The following is a 23,696-nucleotide window of genomic DNA, read 5'->3' as shown; positions in this document are numbered from 1 at the left end:
AGTGATATTTTGAGCTCAAACATGAATAGACTTATTATATATACATATATGCAATTTCCATCAGGTATACTTATTTTTTCACGACATATATATTATGTGAAAAAATAAGTATACCCCATGGAAATTGTTGCCGTTTTTGACATATTCGGACAAGCAAACATTTGATCCCTTTGAAATAGTGCCTATTAATGAAGATGATATACCTGACCCACAAGGAAATTTTGCTATTTCAATCATTTATTCAACAGAAATATCAATAGATGTGTTATTCGTGTGTGGAAAAAGGAAGTACACCCTTGGCCCCCTGTAGCAGTAATAACTTCTTGTAGGCATTTTGCATAATTGTCCACCAGTCTCTGACATCTATTTATTAATAGACACTGTTTCAAAGAGGATCAACTGTTTGCTTGTCCAAATATGTAAAATAATAATAATAATAATAATAATAAATTAAATAATAAAGAAAAAAATTCAACAATTTCCATGAGGTGTACTTATTCAACACGACTGTATATACATGTATGCAAATAGTTTTATTTTGACAAAAACTGAGCATCTTGCCAGTGTTGTGGACTCGGGTCACAAATTTCAACTGAACACAATTAAAGAAGACTTGTGACATGACTTTCCATTTAATTCACTTCAATTTTATTTGTATAGCGCTTTTAATAATGGATATTGTCCCAAAGCAGCTTTACACAAATATATAAATTCAGGATATACATTTTACATTGATAAATGTATCTCTAACGAGCAAGACAGAGGCGATGGTGGCAAGGAAATAATCCATGAGACGATATGAAGAAGAAACCTTGAGAGGAACCAGACTCAAACGAGAACCCATCCTTATCTGGGTGGGGTTTGATTCCCACCCTGTGTGCATGTTCTCCCCGTGCTTCGGGGGTTTCCTCCAGGTACTCCAGTTTCCTCTCCCAGTCCAAAAACATGCATTGTAGGCTGACTGGTGTTTCCAAATTGTCCATACTGTGTGATTGGGTGTGTGATTGTGCCCTGCGATGTGTTGGCAACTCATCTAGGGTGTCCCCCGCCTTGCACCCCGAGTCCCCCAGGATAGGCTCCAGGCTCCCTGCAACCCTGTGTAGGATAAGCGGTACAGAAAACGGACGGATGGATGCCAAGACTTGCCATGACTTGCAAAACAATGACTTGATCCCACCTCTGCATCTTACTGTAATGTCTACCAAGGTTGAAGACACTTCTAGAGGAATCTAGAGAAACCCCTCATCCATGCAGAACAGTTTAAGCTAGGCTAGGGACATGAGTGGACATGATATGCTGCATAAATTAACATGGTTCCAGAACACCTTTATTATTAATTTTCTCTCTCCTGAACCTCAATACTGTATCATTTCTCAACATCTACAGGTAGTCTCGGGTGCGCTTCCGCGTGCGCTTCCTGGTCCGCATGACAGCTTTACCGTACCGATTTTTCATGCAAACTGCCAGCGTGAAAGCCCCCTAAGATATTTCTTATGTCCTTAATCATTTATGTACTGATTTGGAAGTGTACTTAGCTCATCATCTTGTTCAAAGCTCTATCCATGACCAAGTCTGAACCTCCTGGCAGACGTTTCCAGGTTCTGGGCTGAAATATCCTGGAGGCAGAATTCATGACGCTATCAAGCTTCAGAAGAGCTCCTGAACATCCAACCACAAAACCGCCCCAAAGCATCAATGAACCACTGTGTTTTAATGTTCTCTGTATTACTAACACAAACACATTCCTATAGACAGTCTTAAATATATACAGAATTTCATTAGTGGTATGCCATATACTTACAATCATACACCAATACACCCAAGACTAGGTAGTTTAATCTGTAGGAACTTCACAAGGACAAATATTGCATAAAGCACAACAAACTGTGACCATTTTGTCAAGGGTAGTGGTGTGTCCATCATCTGTTGTGTTGCACAAAGAAATGGGGATGGTGCTCTGCAAAATCGTGTATTTGTTCCTGACCAGGCTTATTACTCTCTCTACGTGCATCTGGACAGCAATGAGTCCTTTTGTTTTGTCTAGCTCAAGCGGAAGTAGTTGATGTTTACCTTTGGTGAATGCTTGAATCTTCAAATCAGCAGTGTGCAAACCCACGGTTTCTATAATATTAAAACCTTTTCCAGCTAGTATTACATCTCCAGGTGATAGCTTGTCCAGATATCCACATCTTTCGGTTAAGTACTTGTCGCTTACCTGACCTCCCAAGCCCTTTGATACGAATGATATGACCCCCTGTGGTGTGATGGATATCAAATATTTAACCGTATCGTGATTCTTGTATTGGGAGCATGTCTGAGCACTGTCGCTCATGTTTTTGGGTTTTTCAATATATAATTCCAAACAATCAATAACGGAGGTACAATTGTCCAAAGTAGATCTGAAACACATCGGTAGACTAATTTGAATTTGTTCTTTGCCTGGCCAAACAATTAATCTACAGAGTGTTTGATGCATTACATCCAAAGTGACGTTAAACACTTCAGCAACAGTGGACTGTGACACGTGGAACATGTGTGCAAAAAAACATAACGGTAAATTTAATCTCATCCTCATTAAAGTTATAAAAAAACACTGAAAATTAGTCAAGCCTGAACCGGCTTTCAGAAATCCCGAGACTAAAGAGAATACGATCATGAATTTTGCGTACGATGCCAGACCGGTGAGTTCCTGCACCATTTCATCGCTATCCCTAAAAGACTCCTGTCTGAAGGATAAGTTATCAACTTTCTCCTTGAGCCGAGCGATCTCTGCTCGGAGTGCTGCACATTCATCAGTTAATGCTTTCACTGCAGCTTGGCAGGCGGTGTTGGTACAAGGTGTGATTGTCTGGAGAGAATGTACATTAGCCAAATAGCTGTGTTCAGCACACTGGTCTTTCTCCAAGTCCGTGGCATTGCACTCATCAGTGCTGAGGACTGGCGTTTCATCTGCATCACAGTTCCTCTTTCTTTTAAGTTGCAGAGTTTGTTCACACCTCTTCGGGTTGCGTGCATTTCTTTGTTCCTGTTCAACTGAAGTGTGTGCAAACTGAGATGGCACAAATTCGGGGCTCCTGAGGGTCTCGTCTGGGGAAAAGAATTCATAGTACATAAGGGGTAAGAATAGCGAGACAGTACCATACATGCCTTTAGATGTAGTGATTCAGCGAACGCTGATATTCTGCCATTTAGTGTTCAATTAAGTGTTAAAGGAGTATTAGATTGGGTCTCTAAAGGTTAAATAGAAAATAAGATAGGAATTATTATTATTTTACTCCTGAAACCCACCCCCATTCCTGACCCCATGTACACAAATGGTCAGGTGTCCACATAGTCTTGAGCCCCATTCGCTCCTAACATTAACATGCGTCCTAGGTGATCGACTCACAAGTGTCTCAAAAATGCATTGTGATGCAATCACTCAAACCACATTGGGACCTGGTCTGGGATGCAAAAGCCCACATTACATGGGGCGGCTGTGGCTGGAGTGGTAGAGCGGGTTGTCCACTAACCGTAGGGTTGGTGGTTCGATTCCCAGCCCACATGACTCCACATACCGAAGTGTCTTGGGCAAGACACTGAACCCCAAGTTGCTCCCGATGGCAAGTTAGTGCTACCATTGGTGCTACCATTGGTGTGTGAGTGTGTGCGAATGGGTGAATGAGACAGTGTAAAGTTCTTTGGATAAAAGTGCTATATAAGTGCAGACCATTTACCATTTGATGGGTCTTGGACAACAACAAAAATCCAACTATTCATGATACCAGGGGTGAACGGCTATACGTCTTGGCTCATAAGAGGTCATAGTATGCTGGAGCATTACAATTTCCCTTTACTGGAACTAAGAGGCCCGAACATGTTTCAGCATGACAATGCTCCTGTGCACAAACCGAGGTCCATGAAGATATGGTTTGCTGAGGTTGGACTGGAAGAACTCGAGTGTCCTGCACAGAGCACTGACCTCAACCCCACTGAACAGATTTGGGATAAACTGGAACACTGACAGCACCCAGACCTCTTCACCAAACATCCGTGCCTCACCTCACTAATGCTTTTGTGGCTGAATGAACACAAATCCCCATGTTCTGTTGATTTCTCCTGCCTTGTCAGATTTTCCCACAGTAGCGCAAAATTATAGCTATATCTATAAATCCAACCGACCACATCAAAAAATCCTACTGCGGGTTTCCACTTCGCGTCTATGACTACGTAAAATAATTCAGAGTAACTTTGCAGAAGATTCTTATTAGACAACGGTAGGATGATATTATGGCGCAAAACACCCTATCAGATACTCCTACCAATATAAAATAAACATGTAGGTTAATTTTAAAATGTAAAATACATTATTAGGTTGTCCTATCAATATAAAATAAACAGGTAGGATGATTTTACAGTGTAAAATCCCCCATCAGATTCCAAGTCCACGAACAAGTAGCAAAAAATTATGGGCGTGTTGTTCAGCGTGACAAAAATGTCGCAATATTGATGTGCGCATGCGCAGTAAGCCTTGGTAAAACAATCTGACGGTTAGGATGAAATGTCAGGACACCCCACAGCAACGCTCCAAAACCTAGTGGAAAGTCTTATAACAGCAAAGGGGGACTAAATCTGGAATGAGACGTTCAACAAGCACATACAGTATGGGTGTCCACATAAATTTAGTCATACAGAGTATTTATATACTTTTTACTTTATTTGTCATTAACTATTTTAGAGGTTATTTTGTAGTTAATTTGAAACGCGGAAGTAATGTTGCAGGTTGGAATGACGTCATCCACACGTCACCATGTTAGTCTTCTGCTAGCAACAAGCGAGCCAGCTAACAGTGATGAGAGGTCCTTGTCTGTGTGAGTTGCTGTTTAGGGACAATGGACACCACTAGGCTTTCAAACAACTAGTTAATCTCAGAAACATTAATTCTGGTTCAGGCGCAGTAGTGTAAGTTACCTTTGTGTGTTGATGTTTTCATGACGAGAAGCTGCGTCAGTGTGTTTAAAGGAGCATCGTAGCCCAGCCACTTCTCTGGATACGGATGCTCCTTCGTAGGTCTTTTATCCACAAAATGAAAAGAGCAAACGTACGGTCGCTTCGGTGGTTTCTCGAGATTCAGGGCTTTTACCCAAAACCGAAGAGCTTCTTCGTTTTTAGGAGGAGGATGAAGATTGTATGGCGCCTCGCATCCACATTCAGCTCTCGTGCGCGGTGTATGGTCAAAACACACCTGCTCTAAAAAGCGTTTTCGTTTGTACCAATTATTATGGCAACCCCTAACTGCACAAATGATACCAGTTCTCCGCGAATTCATAATTGTTAACAACGAGTCGTTAAAATGCAGTGTCGGTAGATGCTGTAATGACTACAAGCTAGCCAGCTAAAATAACCGGAAATGGATAACCGGAGGTGTTACACAAAAAAACCTTTAAATAGACCGAGTCTTTCAGAACGCTAAAAAAAAAAAAAAAAAAAGTGAATAAATAATACACCGCGCAAAGTTTGATTCTTAATTCTACAGCAATGCTGCGCATATAACAACGTTTTGGAATCTTCCAGAATCTGTCGCTTGCTGTATGTTTTATTATTTATTTTTTATGAACAGGCACTATTACGGACAGCTTGGTCGTGACGTCATATGGTGCGCCTACTGCCCGGGGTCCTTCCTCTCCTCGTCTATCCGAGGGTCATGTACAAAACCGCATTGCCCTAAAAAAAAATAAGCGCTGCTTAAGATAGTCTTTAGTAATAGATTGTTTGAAGACATGATGGGCGGTAGGACGAGTGCGATAGCGGCCGGTGTCGGTGCGGCGCTTTTGGTTGGTTACTGTATCTATTTCGACAGGAAACGAAGGAGCGACCCAAACTTCAAGAGCAAGCTGAGAGAACGTGAGTGCTGTAGCTCCAAACACCCTCTGTTTTAGACATATAGGTCACTAGATAATTGCTGGAAGCTGTTCTTTTATTCCCTATGTAGTCCACCGATGTAGCAGGCAGTTTGGGGATTGGGTCACAGTTTTCTAGTGAGCCGGTTTTTCTCGTGAAGCGGCCTCCCCCTCCTCTCGCGTGGCCTTGTCATTCAAACTATCCGGTTCATTTTAAAGCGCACCTATAATGGTTTTGAAACGTGCCTAATTTTGTTTTAAAGGTCTCATACAGTAGATTTACATGCACCCAAGATCAAAAAACACTTTAATGTGCTCGTAATTTAAATGGAAGTATTAACTCTCCCCCCTCTCCAGTGTCACAAATGACTAGTTCAATGATCCGTACTAAAGGATTCATTCTAAACTCCTCCTTTCAGAGAGCATTCTCTGCTCTGATTGCTCAGATGTCCCTGTCTGTTGTGATTGGTCTACCGCTGCCAGTGAGCAGCCATTGAAGAGCAGAGGCTGGTTTTTTTTGTTACAAACCTATGTAGGTTTGTGTAGGAAGTAAGTCTGGAATTACTAACGACTCATTTCAACTGTTCAGAATCGGTTCCTTCTTTAGGGAATCAGTATCTCCGTTTGTCGTTTTTTAAAACTTTGCAGACTTTTTACATTCACAAGCAGCTCTATATATAATATAAAAATTACACTGGCTCTTATACCTCTACTCTGCAATCTTGTATTGTAGCACCACTTGAATTGTTCTCCGCTTGATATCGCTTTGCTTGTATTTCCTCATTTGTAAGTTGCTTTGGGTGAAATTGTCTGCTAAATGAATGAATGTAAATGTAATATAACACACTACATGAAAGGTAATATTTGAAAAACCGTAATAGGTGCACTTTATAGGTGGTGAGGAAAAAATGCAGATAAAAACACTACAAATGATTTGTGACGGCTAACTGCTAGGTTATAAGTTTATACTCTAAATCCCAAATTGGACCCTCTCTTGTTAGGAAATGTAATAATGGCTTGTACATTGTGTGTAGTGTTTTATATGGAGAGATTTGGGATTCAACCAGAGTGTATACCTTGTTCACAGTGTTGCTTGTGTTATCTTGGCAGGGATTCTTAGCCCAAATTTTGCAGTTTTAATCCCTGTAGTGACTTATAAAGGGCTTAGTAATAGTACTGCAAGTTAAATGAAGTGGAAATCACACATGAGTATACGTTTAAACAGTGCTAAGTGGTTCCAGGGCTGAGATCTTTTCAGATAACTCCTGTCACGTGTCATGCTCGTGCTTGTTGTGCCAGATTTCATGTTTTTCTTTGTGACAGTTCCAGCCGTTGAGCATCAGTTTTGTTCTTCGTTTTTTATTTTGTCATATTCAGCTAACTGCCCCCCTTATCAGGTGTTAATCAGAGTAATCTACTGAGTAATATTGTATTGTGTAGAGTTAAGGGTTATCCAAGGAATTATAATAATTTTAATAAAAAGACTGTGTGGCCATGATTTGGGGATAAGTATGGGACACCTTAACAAGACCTCTAATAATGGAGGAGATGAATGAATGAAATAAAAATCATAATATTTCAAATGTCTATTCTTACTACATTTTTTCTATTCAAACTTGTAGATTGGAATGAATTCTAATCTGGCATGTACATTTTAAACATTTTATATATGTGTAATGTTATTTCTAGGGGTTACAGAGGCTTAAAGGTTAGCAGGTTTGCCTCACACCTCTGGGGTTGGGGGTCTGATTCCCACCTCTGCTCTGTGTGCACGGAGTTTACATGTTCTGCCCGTGCTTCGGGGGTTTCCTCCATGTACTCCGGTTTTCTCCCCCAGTCCAAAGACATGCACTGTAGGCTGATTGGCATGTCCAAATTGTCCGTAGGGTGTGAATATGTACAATTATGCCCTGTAATGGGTTGGTACCCAGGGTGTCCTCTGCCTTGTCCTACGAGTTCCCCTGAATAGACTCCAGGCTCCCCCGTGACCCTGTATGATGGATGGATGTTATTTCTATGAGTATATCCGGTTGGTGTGTGATATATAATAATATTAATATTAGGGGACAGTTGAAGCTTTGGATTACTGGTTGGGCGTTCAGGCCCCAGCACTACTGTTGGGCCCTTGAGCAAGGCCCTTAACCGTCTCTGCTATAGGGGTGCTGTATCATGGCTGACGCTGTGCTCTGTCCCCAACTTCCTAACATGGTGGGATATGCAAAGAAAACAATTTCACTGTTTAATAAAGGCTCATTATCGTTATCCTATTATTATGTGCATGTTTGGTTGGTATTATGTTCTTTTGTTCAGATATTATAAGTGTTTTTTTCTTTCTTTCTTTCTGTGCAGCTCTGACTGATTTGCTAGTCTGTGAAATACACCCTGTGTCTTATGTTACTTATCTGTGGCCTCAAATAAATGATCTCTCGTTCTCTTAGCCATGCTTACGGCACAACCGTGACTAATTATCTCATTCCCATGCCTTACTAAGTTATTAGGAACCCATCCCAGTAACTGCACTGTTTAAATGACTCATTTGTTTAAACTGTGGCAAATCAAACCAACTAAGTTTGTTAGAAAATGTTTGTTAGCTGGCCCAAACCAAAAAACCGAAATAAGTGAGGGAGCGGGATTAAAACTGTTTCATTATAATGTTGCTAGGTACAGTAGAGTGCAAAAAGTTTGCATACCCTTCAGACAAAGTAAAAATCAAAAAGAAATTTCTTTTAACCCAAACATTTAGTGTGGCAGGTTTTTACATATTCCTTCATTATAACAAGCATGAAAATGGTTAATAGGGTATGTTAAGATATTACAGTAACATCAATCAAAACATAGTTTAAAAGTTTGTTTTTCCCTTTCTAAATGTGATTGAAATGTTCTGTAATAACGTTTCCTCTAGTAATAGTATCCGGTAAACTGGAGACTTTCGTATGTTATAGTTTTGCGTTGATACTGTCTGTGTTAATTTTTTTTTTGCCGTAAGTCCTGATGTATTTAAGACAGTAACACTTATGAATAAAATCCTTCTCATATAAAGAGTGTGTGTCAAAGCAGTGGGTTTTCAAATCTAAGTCCATTGTAAATGAGTTTTAAGTTGATGAGCATTCACAGAAAATGTCACTTACAGGAAGGAAGAAGCAGAAAGCAGCACAGGAGAAAGCAGGACTGTCACGGGTAAGGACAAACATGCTGAGCTCCTGAGATCTGTTCAAGACTTGTCTTTTTAAACACAGTATAATGAATAGGATGGACTCTGAAGTTCGTGTGCTTGTGTGCAGCTACCGGATCTGAAGGATGCCGAAGCGGTTCAGAAGTTCTTCCTGGAAGAGATTCAGCTGGGAGAAGAGCTGCTGGCGCAGGGTGAGATTCTCTCGGTCTCAGGACTGTGTTAGCTTCTTATAACACGCAGTGTGTAACGCAGAGCAACGAACACCACAGCACAAAGCTGAGTTTATTTTCTGATATTGAGATGCTGTGATATTGCTTTAGAAAGCTTTCCTAGGCAAAAAAAAAAGGGCCAACCCGAAAATGGTAAAAGCTTTTAACAACAAATCATTGGTGAGGAAATTAGCAAGAATGAAACAAATAGATAAAGTAACTTAGTATGGGATGGATTTTCCCCTTCCCTGCAGACAGCTTTTTATTTATTTTATTTTTACTTGATTTTAATTTTGTACACAGAGACATGTTAGTTTGAATTTTGCATCAAACATTTTAATCATTATTATGATTTACCGTTGCGTACAATAAAACTATATACGTGAATTTTCCTGTTTCTAGCTTCTCCCAATACCCCAACCCCCTCTCCCCCTTCCACAAAAGGTGGCAAAGGAGGTCTCAGGTGTGCATTTGTTTCATTCTTGCTCATTTTTAACCAAATGATTTGTTTTTAAGACCATTGAAAGCTTCATGTTTTTAAGACCATTGAAAGCTTCATGTTTTGCCATTTTGGGCTTGGCTCATTTTTCTTGCCCAGCAGTATAATCCCCCACTACAAGACATATCTCGGAAGCAATAAGGTTTATCAGTCCCTCCAGGATTTCGTGATCGCTGAAATTAACGCAAAATCAATTCAGCCAAAGCCCACTCGATTCACATGTGTCGAACATGAGTACAGCTGAAAAGTCTCATTTACCAACAAACACAACTAAAAGACCGTGCAAAACAATTTCGTGCAAATGCAATTTCACCAATTCAGGTAGTTCTCTGCAAAATAAACGCAGCAAAATGAAGCATTTTTGGGTGCAGCGATCACAAAAAAAACTACGCAAAATCCCGTATGGACTGATTTATGGTGGTGTTGCTTTTGTTGAAACCATTTTCGCACACCATAGCCTATATAATAATTTTAATCTATTTATTCTGGATAAATAATTAATGACATTGCAGGTGTCTACCAAAAACTACCAGAAATGATGCCAGCAATATACCGATCTTATATTTGATTTGGTTTTTTTTGTATTTATTGCAATTATTGTCTAGTCACTTCTCTTAAAGAAGGTTTGTGTGTTCTTTTCTGTTCGTTGTGCCTTAGCAAATTTAGAGTCTCACTATTTATTTATAGTCTCACTACAGGCATTTCAATGTACAGCTGTCTCTGGAATACTGTTCAAATGACTAATAAAATAATTTTTTATTTTTATTTTTTTAATGTTTTTTTTGCTGTGAAATAAATGGAGAGCTTTGCTTTGAAAGAGAGAGTCGAATGTTAAAGAACGAACGTCTTCATTCCTAGTTCCGTGCACAGCCGGTCAATTAAAGCTGATGTAATTCAGTTTTCTTATGAAGGACATTCAGTGCTGCACCAGTGAAGGCCAGATTGAAGCGTGAATGTATGCTCGTCGTCATGGTTACATTTCAACACGCTTATTCAGAGCCGTGATTTACGTTTTTGTCGGGATTTACATTCGAGGTGTCCTGCTACACAGAGTTCTGTACATCTGCCAGCCAATTGGAAACAAATGTTTTCCTTTAGTCGTGCTATGAAGGTTCTTTAGATAAAATGGCTATTTGCACTCCGAGAAGTCAGCCATCTGTATACATTGTTCTCCCTCTCATATTGCTCGTGTTTTCCAGGAGACTATGAGAAAGGAGTGGACCACCTGACCAATGCCATAGCAGTGTGTGGTCAGCCTCAGCAGCTGCTCCAGGTGTTGCAGCAGACTCTGCCTCCACCCGTCTTCCAGATGCTCCTCACCAAACTGCCCACCATCAGCCAGGTGAGAAACCTGCCAGTCTCTTCCTGCGTCACGTTCTGCCTCTGAACCTGGGTCTCGTTTATTAAGACGTGGAGAAGCCTAAATGTGCACATGTAGACTCTTTTAGGAAATAACCATGAAAGAATCGTAGTCCATATGACAGAAAAATGAAACTGCATTAAACTCTCATCTTAAAATCATGCACACAAACCCAAACAAATCATCTCCACCTACAAAAATCCTTATACACGTTTACAAGAGGAAATAAGAGTGGTCTAAGAGACATCTAAGAGCAACAACTAATACCAACGGATTAAGGGAACCGTTTAAATCTTCTGTAATGTAGGTGATAATGGGAACTAAAAATGTTAGCTATGGCAAATTACTGTGGTATGAGTAATAAAATACTTCAAGCAATTTCTCACGAGCAAGAGTGCAGTTATACTGAATATCGGCAGACATGAGCCCGCAGGTATTCAGTATAACTGCACGATTGTGAGTGCGATATTGCTTTTATACGACAGTCCTATAAACCAGAAATTAATATCGAGTAAGTGACCTTTTTGGCTACAATATGTTTTTTTGTTTGTTTGTTTGTTTTTTTTTGCTCCGAAATAGATCCCGAAGAAACCACACTCACTTTAGAGCCCGTAGACTAGCTCACAATGTTGTGTACATTTCCCGTTAAAGGAGCTTCCAGTTTTCTTCATCCGATGAGCTTGTCATATTTTAAGTAAAAAGTTTTATTCCAGAATAAATGTCGTTTGCCGACGTTATCACTAACGCTGCTGTAGTTACAACTTCGAACTAGGAAGTGGAATTATTTCGTGGCAAATGATGCTTTTCAGGAATGTAACTTTTGATGTAAGATACGAAAGCTGGTCAGATGAAGATAAAAAGCGTAAAGGGACTGCAATTTTACCGGAACCACCTGTGAGGGAATGTACAAATCGATGTGAGGCATGCCTGCTGCTGATGTCACCTACATTACTGTAGTTAAGAACTAGGAAGTGGAATTGTTACGTGGTGAACACAGACGAGAGGACAAACAGTGAAACGTCCCAGCACGGTTACAAGAAATATAGGCACTCTTTGAACGCTGCTCGACCAATCAGATTAGTGGACTGGGACTAAATGTTGAGTAGGTGAAAATAACCCACTTTGTGATGGTAACAGTAATTCCACATCACACCACCCTGCTTTGGTTATTTTCCTATAACAGCATCATGTCATGTGTTTTGTATTCTTACTTAATAGATGCTTAAATAATTAGCCATGATGTTTTAAAGTCCTAAAGGACTTTAATTAGTCAGTCAATAATAGTGTCCCACAAGCCACTCATGATGATGAAAATAATCTTATGGGTCTTAGTACTCATGCTGCCCGTGTTAAGGCCAAGTCTCTAACAGAGTACAACAGCAGGTCTTTATTACTCCCAGATTTCTTCCCACGTTTAGTTAACACAGTACGTCCAACATGGATTATTGGTTATTAGTGAAGTAGAGGTCACAATATAGTCTGATTTTTCACTAGAGGCCAGGCCGTACAGGACTTCAGAGGTTGTTTTTTTTTTTTAATTGTTATGGCCAAAAATGCTTGATTTTACTGCAGCTTTTTTCAAAATTTGAGATGCAACTTGTGGAGTTTTTTTTTTTTTTTTTTTGAGGAAAACTACTTGAATTGGTGCAATTGCACAAAATTGTTCTGCGTGGTCTTTCACAATGATGTTTGTTGGTAAATGAGACCTTTTAGCTGTGCTCATGTTTGACGCATGTGACTTGAGTGTTTTTGGCTGAATGTGTGTTGTGATGACATCACATGACACCTCTTGGTCCAAATATTGCAGCGTTTACTTGATTCTGTGTTCATTTCTGCAAGCGCATTATCACAAAATTCTGGGGGGACTGAAGTTAAAAGCTTGAAGTCAGGCTTGCGAGAACACATCGTAGTTGGCTACTAACACATTCATTCATTAAGGTCGTGACTCGTAGTCCCCAAGTAGAGCACAAGTGGAGTGTAGATTAGCATAGTGTTGCACGAGCACAAACAAAATACCAAACATGCTTTTCACTTTGTGTACATCAGGTTCAGTTTGAGTAAATCCTTCTGTTTCTAACATTTCTGATGAGGCCTTGGTGTCTGTACTGAAAGCTAGCCAATGTTCTAGTAGACAGAACGTCATTACTTTAATTCATTGTGGCAGATGCCTTGATTCACCTGAAGCAGAGCCAAGTGACCCATAGTAACATTCCCATATAAAGGGTAAGCATTTATCTTGAATGTAATAAATGTTCTTGTTCTGTTTTGCAGCGCATCGTCAGTGCACAGAGCTTGAGCGATGACGACATTGAATAAGACGAGGTCCTTTTGAACACGTGACCCTCCCTGAGTGCAACCCTCTCCCAGCCGTTTCACTCCTCCATGTTTAAATTACTGTTTCTTTCTATTCATTGTGCAAAATAACCACCGAACAATCCAATAGAAAAGTTTCCTAAAAGGCAGTAAGAGCCTGTAAATTATACCACCAAGATGTCTAGAAATGTCTTTCAGTGTTTTGGTAACTATTTTATCAGAAAGTGATTTCGATGTTTGTGCTGTCCACACACACACACACACAGGAGTTATTGTTTTTGAATGTTGTATAAACGGATAAGAACGAAGCATGATCTTCTGATTTCTTTATTGCAAAAAAAACAAAAAAAAACAGGTCAGCGAATATGCAATGCACGTTAATAACAGTTCCTGTGTCACGGACTATAAGTTTACATGAGCCAACTCAGTCTCGTAATCCCTGTGCACTGCACATTTATGCTAATACACTGACTCTGCTTATGGAAGGCTTTTCATAGTTAACTGATAAAAGCCCAAGAAAAGCGGATGCTGCTGCCACCACCCTGCTTCACCATGGGTATGGTGTTTTTTTGCACCATGCATACCATTTTGGAATTATACCTTTTGGAATTGGCTTCATCACACCATATTTTGCCACATGGTTTGGGGTAATTGCATGATTGTGTTTTGTTCTATACATACAGTACAGTCAGACTTATTGATCAAGAATTGTTTAAAAATAAAAATTAATAAAAAGAGCAGGGGACTGAACTAGAGGTATGCAGTAGGACTGGGATAGCACGGGAAACCATTAAAAAGTTGCAATAGGTTTTTAACTGTTATGCAAGTGGGCCACAACCTCAAACTCAACTAGGCAGGCAATATTCTTTAAAATGAGCGCAAAATGGACATGGTGTGGTGCTCACATGTTTACCATTCATCTTCGATGTCTTCTTTATCCTGGTCAGGGTCCTTGTGGTTTAAGTGACTTTTATTTCTTTATTGAAATTGGCCCAGCTAAGTAATTACCAAGTACAAACAGGCTGGGATTGGTCAAACTTTCTGAGGGGGTGGCCAGGATTGGTCATATGCTATGATCTACCTTCTAAAAACCCTAAATCAAAGTTTCCAACCGCGTTAGTCTTGAACAAAACGCCGCCTCAACTCAGGGTTCCTACTCAAACTTCTCAACCCTGAGTTCAGCACCTGACATGTCAACATGACTGCTCACACGGTCATCGGTAAATGAAATAACACTTCGCTACTTTAAATGAATTAACAATACTATTTACTTTAGATCAGCATAGACACATTAGTTGGTTAAGTCTAAAACACCAACTACAGAGTTTACTGTTTTGAGAAAGTAAATTCATCATGAAGTCACTAATGGTGGCTGGCTTGTACAGAGCAAAACACTTTCATCGAGGCATCCATGGTTTTTCCCAGCTTGAAGAAAATGATGCCACTCTGAGTTAAGCCTTCCTAGTCAGATTTCTGTGGGAATGGGCATGGATTTAACAAAAAAAAAAAAAAAAACAACAACTCACACCTAAAGACTGGTCTACAAAGCTCAGTTCATTTGCCAGGGACCTAGTGCTGAGCTCAACATTATTTAACTTAACTCTATTTGCAGTGAATCTCTAGAGCTCTTCAGCGAATGAATTCAGCTTTGTAGTACAAACCTATGTCTATAAAGCAAAACTAGAGTTCCATTCATGTGTTTTTTCCTTTATTATGTATTTGACTCTGCAGTACATTTGAAGGTGTTTGTGTTTGCTCTGATGGAGGTCATTAATATAATGGAGTCTTTTTTTTTTTTTAACAAATAAAAGACAGCTAAAGCTGATGACTCTGCAGTTACCCTTCGGTCTAACTCTGATCCACAACATATCAAGAAAAGAATTAAAAGTGAACAGGTTTACTCTTTTTCTTAGGTTTGAATTTCTTTCTCATTTCTTTTCCCTTTTTGGAAATGGGATCCGCCATAGTTCCTATGAAGGATGTTGATGTTTTGTTGCCTGTCCCAGGATTCTTCTTGAAGGGCTTTCCTGTGAATTTGCTGCGTTCAGCATGCTTGGGTCCTTTAAAATGTGCTGCCTGTGGTCCCCTCTGTCTCGCTGCATCTCGCCCATGCTTCCCTTCAGCTCCTCTTCTTGCTGGGCCTCTTCCCCTCTTCTCGTTCTCCTTCTTCACCTTCTCCTTCTTCACCGAGCGTTTCACCCTGATCTTCCGTTCGAGCAGCTGGGAGCCGTTCAGCTTCAGCGCTAACATTACAGCATCTGCGCTCTGAAAGGACACGATATACACAATGCATTCACTCTGCGTGTAGCCTTGTTTCTAAACTCATCGTGAAACATGATGCGCTCACCTCAAAGAGAATATAACCAAAACCTTTTCCCACTCCAGTATTTCGGTCCCTCACCAATCGCACAGCCTCTACTTTACCACACTCCTCAAAGTGCTGGCGCAGAGGCAGTTCCTTTATATCTGTGAGGAACAATGAGGAAAGTGTTAAAGGAACAGCGGGGTAAAGATAAGTTTCAAATACCCAAGTGATTAAAAAAACAGCTGCGCTGATTCAACACAATGTGTACTGAATAAAAGTTGGGAGCTAATGGTGAAACTGAGGTCTCTATATTAGTAAAGTCTGATACCAAACCCACAGCCTGACAGGACGCATGGCCTCTGTGCCTATCACTCCTGACAGAAGGAGGCGTGGCTTTGGTTCTAAATAAAACATCATTGTTTACACAATACTAACATTATATTTTATCATCATACTAAATCACTAGTGACAAAATGTATCATACATCCAATCTCACTTATCGAGATGCAAATGATATCTTAAAAGAAAAGATACAGCCCCACATGGAAGAATAATATCATCAATATTATTTATAAACGACTAGAATTCGACGCAGGCAACAACCGATCCTTCTTGTTATTAATTAGAAATACCTTTCAAATATATTATATCGTACAAATCCTACAACCACTCGTTCTTCAGACATCACACTAATGAGAACCTCGGATGGACACGCGGACAACCTGAAAACAGAACTCATCCACCACCTAGAAGCGGAGGCATAAAAATCGCTATTGCTAATCAGAGAAACCTGAGGTCATAAGTAACTGTGATTGGTTAAGCGCAGCAACCGATAAAACTACAAGAGTTGGAGCTTAGTGAATAAATACACTGAAATGCAACGATGCAAATTTGTCTGGTGTTATTCCTCTCTCTAACACAATTTTCTCCTAATTATTCACACACAATCGTGATGGAAGTATTTCGCGAAGATTTCAGCTGTGACAGTTTTCCTATCACTCGACCAGAGATCATTTATATGCACAGAAATGCAGGAGGACAACAAAAACGACATGTGTCTGGGAGTGGAAACTAACCATATGGAAGGTTGCCCACGAAGATAGACTGCTTATGGTTATACTAAAGGACAAAAAAAACAAAACACAACAACAAGCATTAACCAGAGTATATTCCAAAGGGCAGTTGGCACATATTATATTACAGACAGTTTTAAACCTTAGCTTTCTACGACACTCACTGAACTGCGCTGGGAAACTCGATCCACTCGGATGTAAAAATCTTTCTGGATCTCCATTCCATTCCTGCAACATATTTCCTGTGAGTCACACATTTATAGCAGATCTCACACACATACTATATGTATCGGCCAAGATGTAAGTAAGGAATAAAACATTTCAGTTCAGCATGTGCCGTTATAAAAAAATATATTTTATTTTCCCCACCTACGCTCGACACTTACTGGCTGCTTTTCTGAATATTTCGCTCCAACACTTCCGTTTAAAAAATATATTTTTTGTAAATGAAATGTTAGTTTTCTAATGGAATAAACGAATACGTCGGCACGATTATATTTTTGTCTACAACACCGATTTCAAACATTTAATCACACACCTTCAGATCAAAAGGTTTTTAAGATCATGAGAAACATTTCAGTCGAGTGTCCACAAACTTTTGACTGATAGTGTATATATGGTGTTATATATATTGCCAATTCTAACCATTTTAGCAACTAAAGGACAACACAATGTACTTTTTATCTGTTTATAGTAACCCCTATCCCATAACACCACGTTTTATTATTTGAAGATAAGATTAGATTTTATATTATGTGAAGCGTCTGCTGTACAAGTTCTTGTTAGTTAGCTGTTAACATATTAGAATGAGTTTTATATATTACACATATACATACACATATTATATATATATATATATATATATATATATATATATATATATATATATATATATATATATATATATATACACACACACACACATACACATACACACATATATACACACATACATACACATATACACATACATATATATAAACTTGTGCTTTGTCTTGAAACTTGTGCTTTAAACTTGTGCTACTGTCAGAGCTGCTGTTTATAGAAAATTAACCAACACCTTTTGACCAATCAGAATTGAGAATTCAACAGGGCTGTGGTATAACTTATACAGTTGAGGTCATAAATTTACATTCGTCTTGCAGAATCTACAAAATGTTAATTTTTAAAATAATTGTTTTATAATAATTATTATTTTGTCTTCTGTGGGAAAAAGTAAATCTTATGTAGTTCTGAAGGGCAGTACTAAATATATATTTTTTAAACAAAATAATTTACACCGATCACCTTGCTCAAAAGTTTACATCCCCAACCCTTGGCTCTAAATGTATCGTGATGCCTTCTTGAGCGTCAGTGAATGTTTGCATCTTTTGTAATAGTTGTGTACGAGTCCCCTAGCTTTCCTCAGTGTGAAAAGATGGATGTGAACATCATATAGCTGCTGCTGGAAAGGAGTCAAATATGCAGAAGATACTGGAAAAGTAAAGAATGTGCAGGACCTGGAGGATTTTTCTGAAGAACAGTGGGCAGTTTAACTGCTCAGGACAAACAAGGCACTCATGATCAACTATCACAGAACATAAAAACATCATGTCGGTGATCATCCAGGTAACGACACACAGTATTAATAATCGAGCGTATGTAAACTTCTGAACCGGTTCATCTGTGTAAATTCAGTTATTATTGTGTCTTATGGACTACATGTAAACATCTGCTGAAATAGCTTCTTCAGCACAATACTAAACAAAATGCAATTTTTATGATCCCTATTTTTATTTATTTACTTACAAATTATTAACAATTTACAGATTTTGCAAGGCGTATGTAATCTTATGACTGTTTGTATTTCCTAAGATCTGCTCATTAATTCCAGAATGTATGACCTTAGTAGGGCACTCACTGCCCCGTCCTCCTCCTTGAACACCACATAGGCATTGATGCTTGTTTTTTTGGGGTCGACTTGGCGTCTAGAAACAAACACATGAAAGTCATCAGACAGACAACGCAAACAAATCAAACCTTGTGTGTGCGCGCACGTGTGTGCATTACACTGCATACCGGATGGCGGCGAGCCTGCGGGACATTGTTGGATCTTCCCGAAGCTGGAATAAACCACAATAAGAAATCTACTACTTGACAAAACCGACATCTGGCTTTTAGTAGAAAGTGATAGGAAACTTACGACTGAGCGGAATCGCACCGACTCGATTGCTCCCAGATCTTTAAAGATGTTTTTCAAATCCTGCAAAAACAGAGGTTAATAATAAAAAAAAGACGATGATTTGAGATGCTTGACTTGTAACCCATTCACGAACAGAGATTCTGTCACCTTCTTTGAGCAGTTAACGGGCAGGTTGCCAACAAATACGGTTCTCTTCAGTTTAATCCTCTCTTCAGCCTTGTTCCAGGCAACTTTACGCCTTTTCACTGCTAGCGTTTCTCCGTCGTCGTCGTCCACTTCTGGAGCTTTGCGCTTGACTTTCTTTGGACGACTTTCCTCGTCGGCGTTGTCTGCATTTTTTAAGGCTTCTTCCCTGGAAATTGACAAAGACGGTTCATTTACAGCCGTTCAAACTACATACCCAAAACAATATCAACAACAGAGACATTATGAACCTGTCCTCCAACTTCTTTTCAGCTGCTGATTTTTGTTTTTCCTTCTTGTGTTTCACCGCTTCTCCGCCGCCTGACACACGACCTGCTTCCTGTTTTACAGAGCCGGCCTTTGCTTCTGGCTGTATAGATACAAAAGAAGTTAATACGGGAGTGTCCGAATCATTTTCAGTGTTGGTCTACATTACTACATACTACAAATAATATATAGCTACTATGGCTGGACAATATGACGATATAATATTGATATTGCTATAAATTAGTGAGTCAGGATACACTTTTCTCAGGTATTGTTGGTATCGTGATAGTTTTTTAGAAATTTTTTTGTTTTTAATAAAATCACTAACTTAATCGAAGTCAATGGAAGCAGTTGATTTGATGTCATTTTTATTTAATCTTTTAAATAATGTAATGTTTATTATTGATTTATTTAATTGATAAACTCTTTTCAGTGTTTGAATTTAGTTGTTCTAGGCATTAAATAAAAATATCATGACACTCAGTTCTTAATTGTCATGTCATTAATGCAGCACTACTGTTCTTCTGGCTGTTTGTTAGATAAATTATATGTTGCGATGCATATCACATATCATAGTAATGTCCTTATGCTTCCGTCCATTAATCTTCCCTAGCGCTTATCCTACATAGGGTCGCAGGGGAGCCTGGAACCTATCCCAGGGAACTCGGGGCATAAGGCGGGGACACCCTGGATGATTTGCCAACCCACTGCAGGGAACAATCCCACACAATACAGACCATTTGGAAATGCCAATCAGCCTACAACGCATGTGTTTGGACTGGGGGAGGAAACCCCCGAAGCACGGGGAGAACATGCAAACTCCGCACACACAGAGCGGAGATGAGATTCAAACCGCTGACCCTGGAGGTGCGAACCACTAAGCCACCGTGCCCCCGTCCTCACGTATCATGATGTGATAGCTTTTACAAGTGGACAAAAGTACCAACCACAACGACATGGCTGTGCCGGCCACAGTGTCTACATAATGGCCTAATCTCAATTATTTGAGATGATCAGGATTATGTGAGATCATTATGATACATTAATATAAATACATCTGACTAGGAAAATATCTGATGTTGCTAGGACTACATTTTGACAAAACAGCCCCAAATGACGACAAAACATTTTTTGTTTACAATGTTTTGGCTCAAATTGCGTTTTTCAGCCTGATCATAAATGCATTTCAGCAAAACGATAAGGAAATGTTTTTATTTCCTTTCTAACATCACCCCGGCTATGGTTCTGGAAAGATCTTGTTGAATAAAGAGCCTAATCAATTCAGTGTGTAATCAGACACCAGCTGTTAAATGGTCTGCCATGCTCCTGTGCCACCACATCATCAAAACAGAGAAGAGCGCTTAGACACTCTGTACAGATGACGGGGAACATCTGTACAGAAGTTTTAAAGTATTTTGTTTACCCGGTATAAAAATAATGAACTTTACCCGACTGAACAGAAGGCACTGTATTAATCAGCGATTAAATAATGGAAGGATTTCTGAAGGGTTTTTCACTTTGTATTAAACACGGCTCACAGACTCCTCGGGCTGATTAAACTGGCTATTATAGCGACAACTACACTAAAGTACATTGTTTATTGTCCAGTAACTTATGTGAGTGCGTGTATGTATGCATTTTATATATACACACACACACACACCAATCAGTCATAGAAGTACCTGCCTAATATTGTGTAAGTCCCTTTTGTGCCACCAAAACGGCTCTGACCCTTCGAAGCACGGACTCCACAAGACCTCTGAAGGTGTACTGTGGTATCTGGCACCAAGACATTAGTAGCAGATCATTTAAGTTGCGAGGTGGTGGCTTCATGGATTGGACTTGTTTGTCCAACACGTCCCACAGTTGCTCGATCGGATTGAGATGTGGGGATTTGGAGGCCGTGTCAACTTCCAGCTAGCCCCATACGCAACAACCTGTATGTTCTGACACCTTTCTATCATTGCCAGCATTAACGCTTTCAGCAATCTGTGCTAAGGTAGTTCTTCTGTAGGACTGGACCAGATGGGCTAGCCTTCACTCACCACGCGCATCAATGAGCCATGCGCACCCATGACCTTGTCGCTGGTTCACTGGCCGTCCTTCCTTGAACCACTTTTGGTAGGTACTAACCGCTGCATACAGGGAACAGACCTGCTGTTTTGGAAATGCTCTGACCCGGTTGTCTAGCCACCACACTTTGGCCCTGGTCAAAGTCGCTCTGATTCTTACGCTTGCCCATTTTCCCTGCTTTCAACACCTCAACTTCGAGAACTGACTGTTCACATTCTGCCCAATATATCCCACCCCTTGACGGGTGCCACTGTAACAAAAGAATCAACGTTACTCACTTCACCCGTCAGTGGTTTTTCTGGCTGATCAGTGTATATGTTATAATGTGTCATGTCAGCTCATAGTGGAGTGTACTTCTCCTATTTGTCAGCATGTGTCGCTTGACACTGCGCTTTTTTTGTGACAGGGACCTGCGAAGAGCACATTATGCACACGTTTGCTATAAATCTCCCATAAGCCTTTATTTACTTGTCATTTCTTAGACAAAGAAGTCTGTGTTGATGTGAAGTTCAACAGCAAATGTCTCTGCTCTGTTTTTATTTAGTTTTATTGTTTAAAGAATCAGACCTGTGTTTTATCACCTCTGTACTAACGGATGTCAAGCTTGCATACTTACTTTTGGTGCTGGAATGAAGAGCGGTGTGTTCTTTGTGGCGGCAACTGAGAATAGCGAGGACAGAGTCCCCGGAGTTGTCTGATCTGCAGTCAGGCTGTCTGATACCAGGCCAACAACATAATCCCTCTGCTCAGAGGCATCAGCAACCGCCGTCGCGCTGAGAGATGACAAACAGTCGTAAACAGTTGAAAAATAGTAGAACATCCACACAAAAACTCTTACGCCATCAGTGGCTGGTGTAAATGACCGTGCAAGGGCTAAGCCCACTCCCTTCTTACACTGAGGTGATGGAGTATTTCCCCATCTCAAAAATGCCTTTTAAATGCTGACAGACTAAGGACACAGCTTCCTATCAGCATACAAATTACACAAAAGGACTTTAGTGACTTTTTTTTATTATTACACCACTGATACCTTATGATATAATGTATTGCTCAACCCAAACAGTTTCATTGTCAAGCTAATGATAGATATTAGATTTTAGCCCTCCCATCTAATATCTCAACCAGTCGTTACTGTCATACAGTGTGTCAATCACAAGAATATGTCAAGCAAATGATACACTACACCAAACAGCTGGAATTTATACACAGCAGACTATGCTGTGCCTATGACTATTCTCCCTGCTACCCAAGTACAGTACACTGGATAAAGTACAGAGTATGAATCCGTATGAAGTATGAACGCAGAATGCCACAGGTTTCCAACCCTGGTCCTGAACATTTGAGTGTTTTCCCAGCTTTCTCACACCCACTTCCTCTTAAGAATGGATGTTAATTATCTAATTAGTTAAATCAGGCAGGGAAAACACTCAAATGTCCTGGACGGGGGTTTCTCCAGGACATGGGAACATGTGCCCTGTGCAGTGCACTATGCACTATTCAACCTAGAAAGCAACTGTCTGATAACTAGATTCAGATTTTCCATATTATAGTATATGGAAAATAGTAGGTTTCTATTGCCTATATATTAAAACAGGAGCCAAATAAATATCCAGTACGTCAACACAAATAAACAATTATACCCAATTTAAGGTCTCAATCAAAGAGCACGATTGCACTACCATAAAAAAGTAAGAAACGATTTATTTTTCGTCTGTCTGTAAAGGAGTATATATATCAATGCCAAACCTCTTTGCAGCGTGCTTCTTCTTCATGCTTTCTTCTCGGGTTGTTCGAGAGCTACTTTGACATAAATATGTAACGATGTGTAGATATGATTTATAAACACATATTTTGTTAATTCTGTTTTGTTATTTTGTTAAAGAGAGAAAATCGTTCGCCTTTTACTTTCGTGTTACACCAACAAAACTTGAAAATCAAACGCTTTTTTCGCGACACTCCACCAAAACACGTTTCTACCCGCGCATCAGTTTTCTTTTTCCCCTCTGAAAACAATAGCCTAAATCCTACGTTCCGGGGCTGGCTCAATCAATTAAGTACCGATTAAGTACTTAGATTATATGTATTAAAACAACAAAAATAATTAATACAATACACATTACAACAACACACTAAGCTGTTAAGTTTGAGCACAAATAAGAAAATGAGGCACCGTGTAATAGT

The 23,696-nt window shown here is 39.7% G+C and overlaps 3 protein-coding genes across 3 annotated transcripts; 1 reads left to right on the top strand and 2 right to left on the bottom strand.

The window, feature by feature from the left end:
* Positions 1-625: 625 nt before the first annotated feature.
* Positions 626-5,592, bottom strand: si:dkey-56d12.4 (HTH_Tnp_4 and DDE_Tnp_4 domain-containing protein). Its single transcript, XM_017477574.3, has 2 exons — positions 4,951-5,592; positions 626-3,087 (listed from the first exon to the last, which is right to left on the bottom strand). The coding sequence occupies exons 1-2, from the start codon at positions 5,306-5,308 to the stop codon at positions 1,835-1,837; spliced, it is 1,611 nt and encodes a 536-aa protein (XP_017333063.1). The 5' UTR covers positions 5,309-5,592; the 3' UTR covers positions 626-1,834.
* Positions 5,593-5,706: 114 nt separating this feature from the next.
* On the top strand, positions 5,707-13,733 carry tomm20b (translocase of outer mitochondrial membrane 20b). Its single transcript, NM_001200516.2, is given in 5 exon segments — positions 5,707-5,883; positions 9,010-9,056; positions 9,161-9,242; positions 10,959-11,101; positions 13,391-13,733. Coding segments are annotated over 5 exon segments (441 nt in total). The 5' UTR covers positions 5,707-5,759; the 3' UTR covers positions 13,436-13,733.
* Positions 13,734-15,123: 1,390 nt separating this feature from the next.
* rbm34 (RNA binding motif protein 34) lies at positions 15,124-23,608 on the bottom strand. The gene is made up of 11 exons (XM_017477576.3): positions 23,262-23,608; positions 22,132-22,288; positions 19,427-19,545; positions 19,140-19,344; positions 18,993-19,052; positions 18,869-18,912; positions 18,694-18,777; positions 16,975-17,038; positions 16,814-16,856; positions 15,780-15,898; positions 15,124-15,697 (listed from the first exon to the last, which is right to left on the bottom strand). The coding sequence occupies exons 1-11, from the start codon at positions 23,285-23,287 to the stop codon at positions 15,314-15,316; spliced, it is 1,305 nt and encodes a 434-aa protein (XP_017333065.1). The 5' UTR covers positions 23,288-23,608; the 3' UTR covers positions 15,124-15,313.
* Between the last annotated feature and the right edge of the window lie 88 nt (positions 23,609-23,696).

The sequence above is a fragment of the Ictalurus punctatus genome, chromosome 10 (genome assembly GCF_001660625.3).
Source record: "Ictalurus punctatus breed USDA103 chromosome 10, Coco_2.0, whole genome shotgun sequence".
NCBI classification, from domain to species: Eukaryota; Metazoa; Chordata; class Actinopteri; order Siluriformes; family Ictaluridae; genus Ictalurus; species Ictalurus punctatus.
This window is presented reverse-complemented; position numbering and strand designations above follow the sequence as displayed.

Coding starts and splice junctions, on each gene's coding strand:
- rbm34 (XM_017477576.3), bottom strand. CDS start 23,287: ATGAAGAAGAAGCACGCTGCAAAGAG. Junction 19,053..19,139: donor CCGTTAACTGCTCAAAGAAG/GTGACAGAATCT, acceptor CTGTTTTTGCAG/GATTTGAAAAACATCTTTAA. Junction 15,698..15,779: donor TTGGTTATATTCTCTTTGAG/GTGAGCGCATCA, acceptor GTGTCCTTTCAG/AGCGCAGATGCTGTAATGTT.
- si:dkey-56d12.4 (XM_017477574.3), bottom strand. CDS start 5,308: ATGAATTCGCGGAGAACTGGTATCATTTGTGCAGTTAGGGGTTGCCAT. Junction 3,088..4,950: donor GAAAACATCAACACACAAAG/GTAACTTACACT, acceptor TCTTTTCCCCAG/ACGAGACCCTCAGGAGCCCC.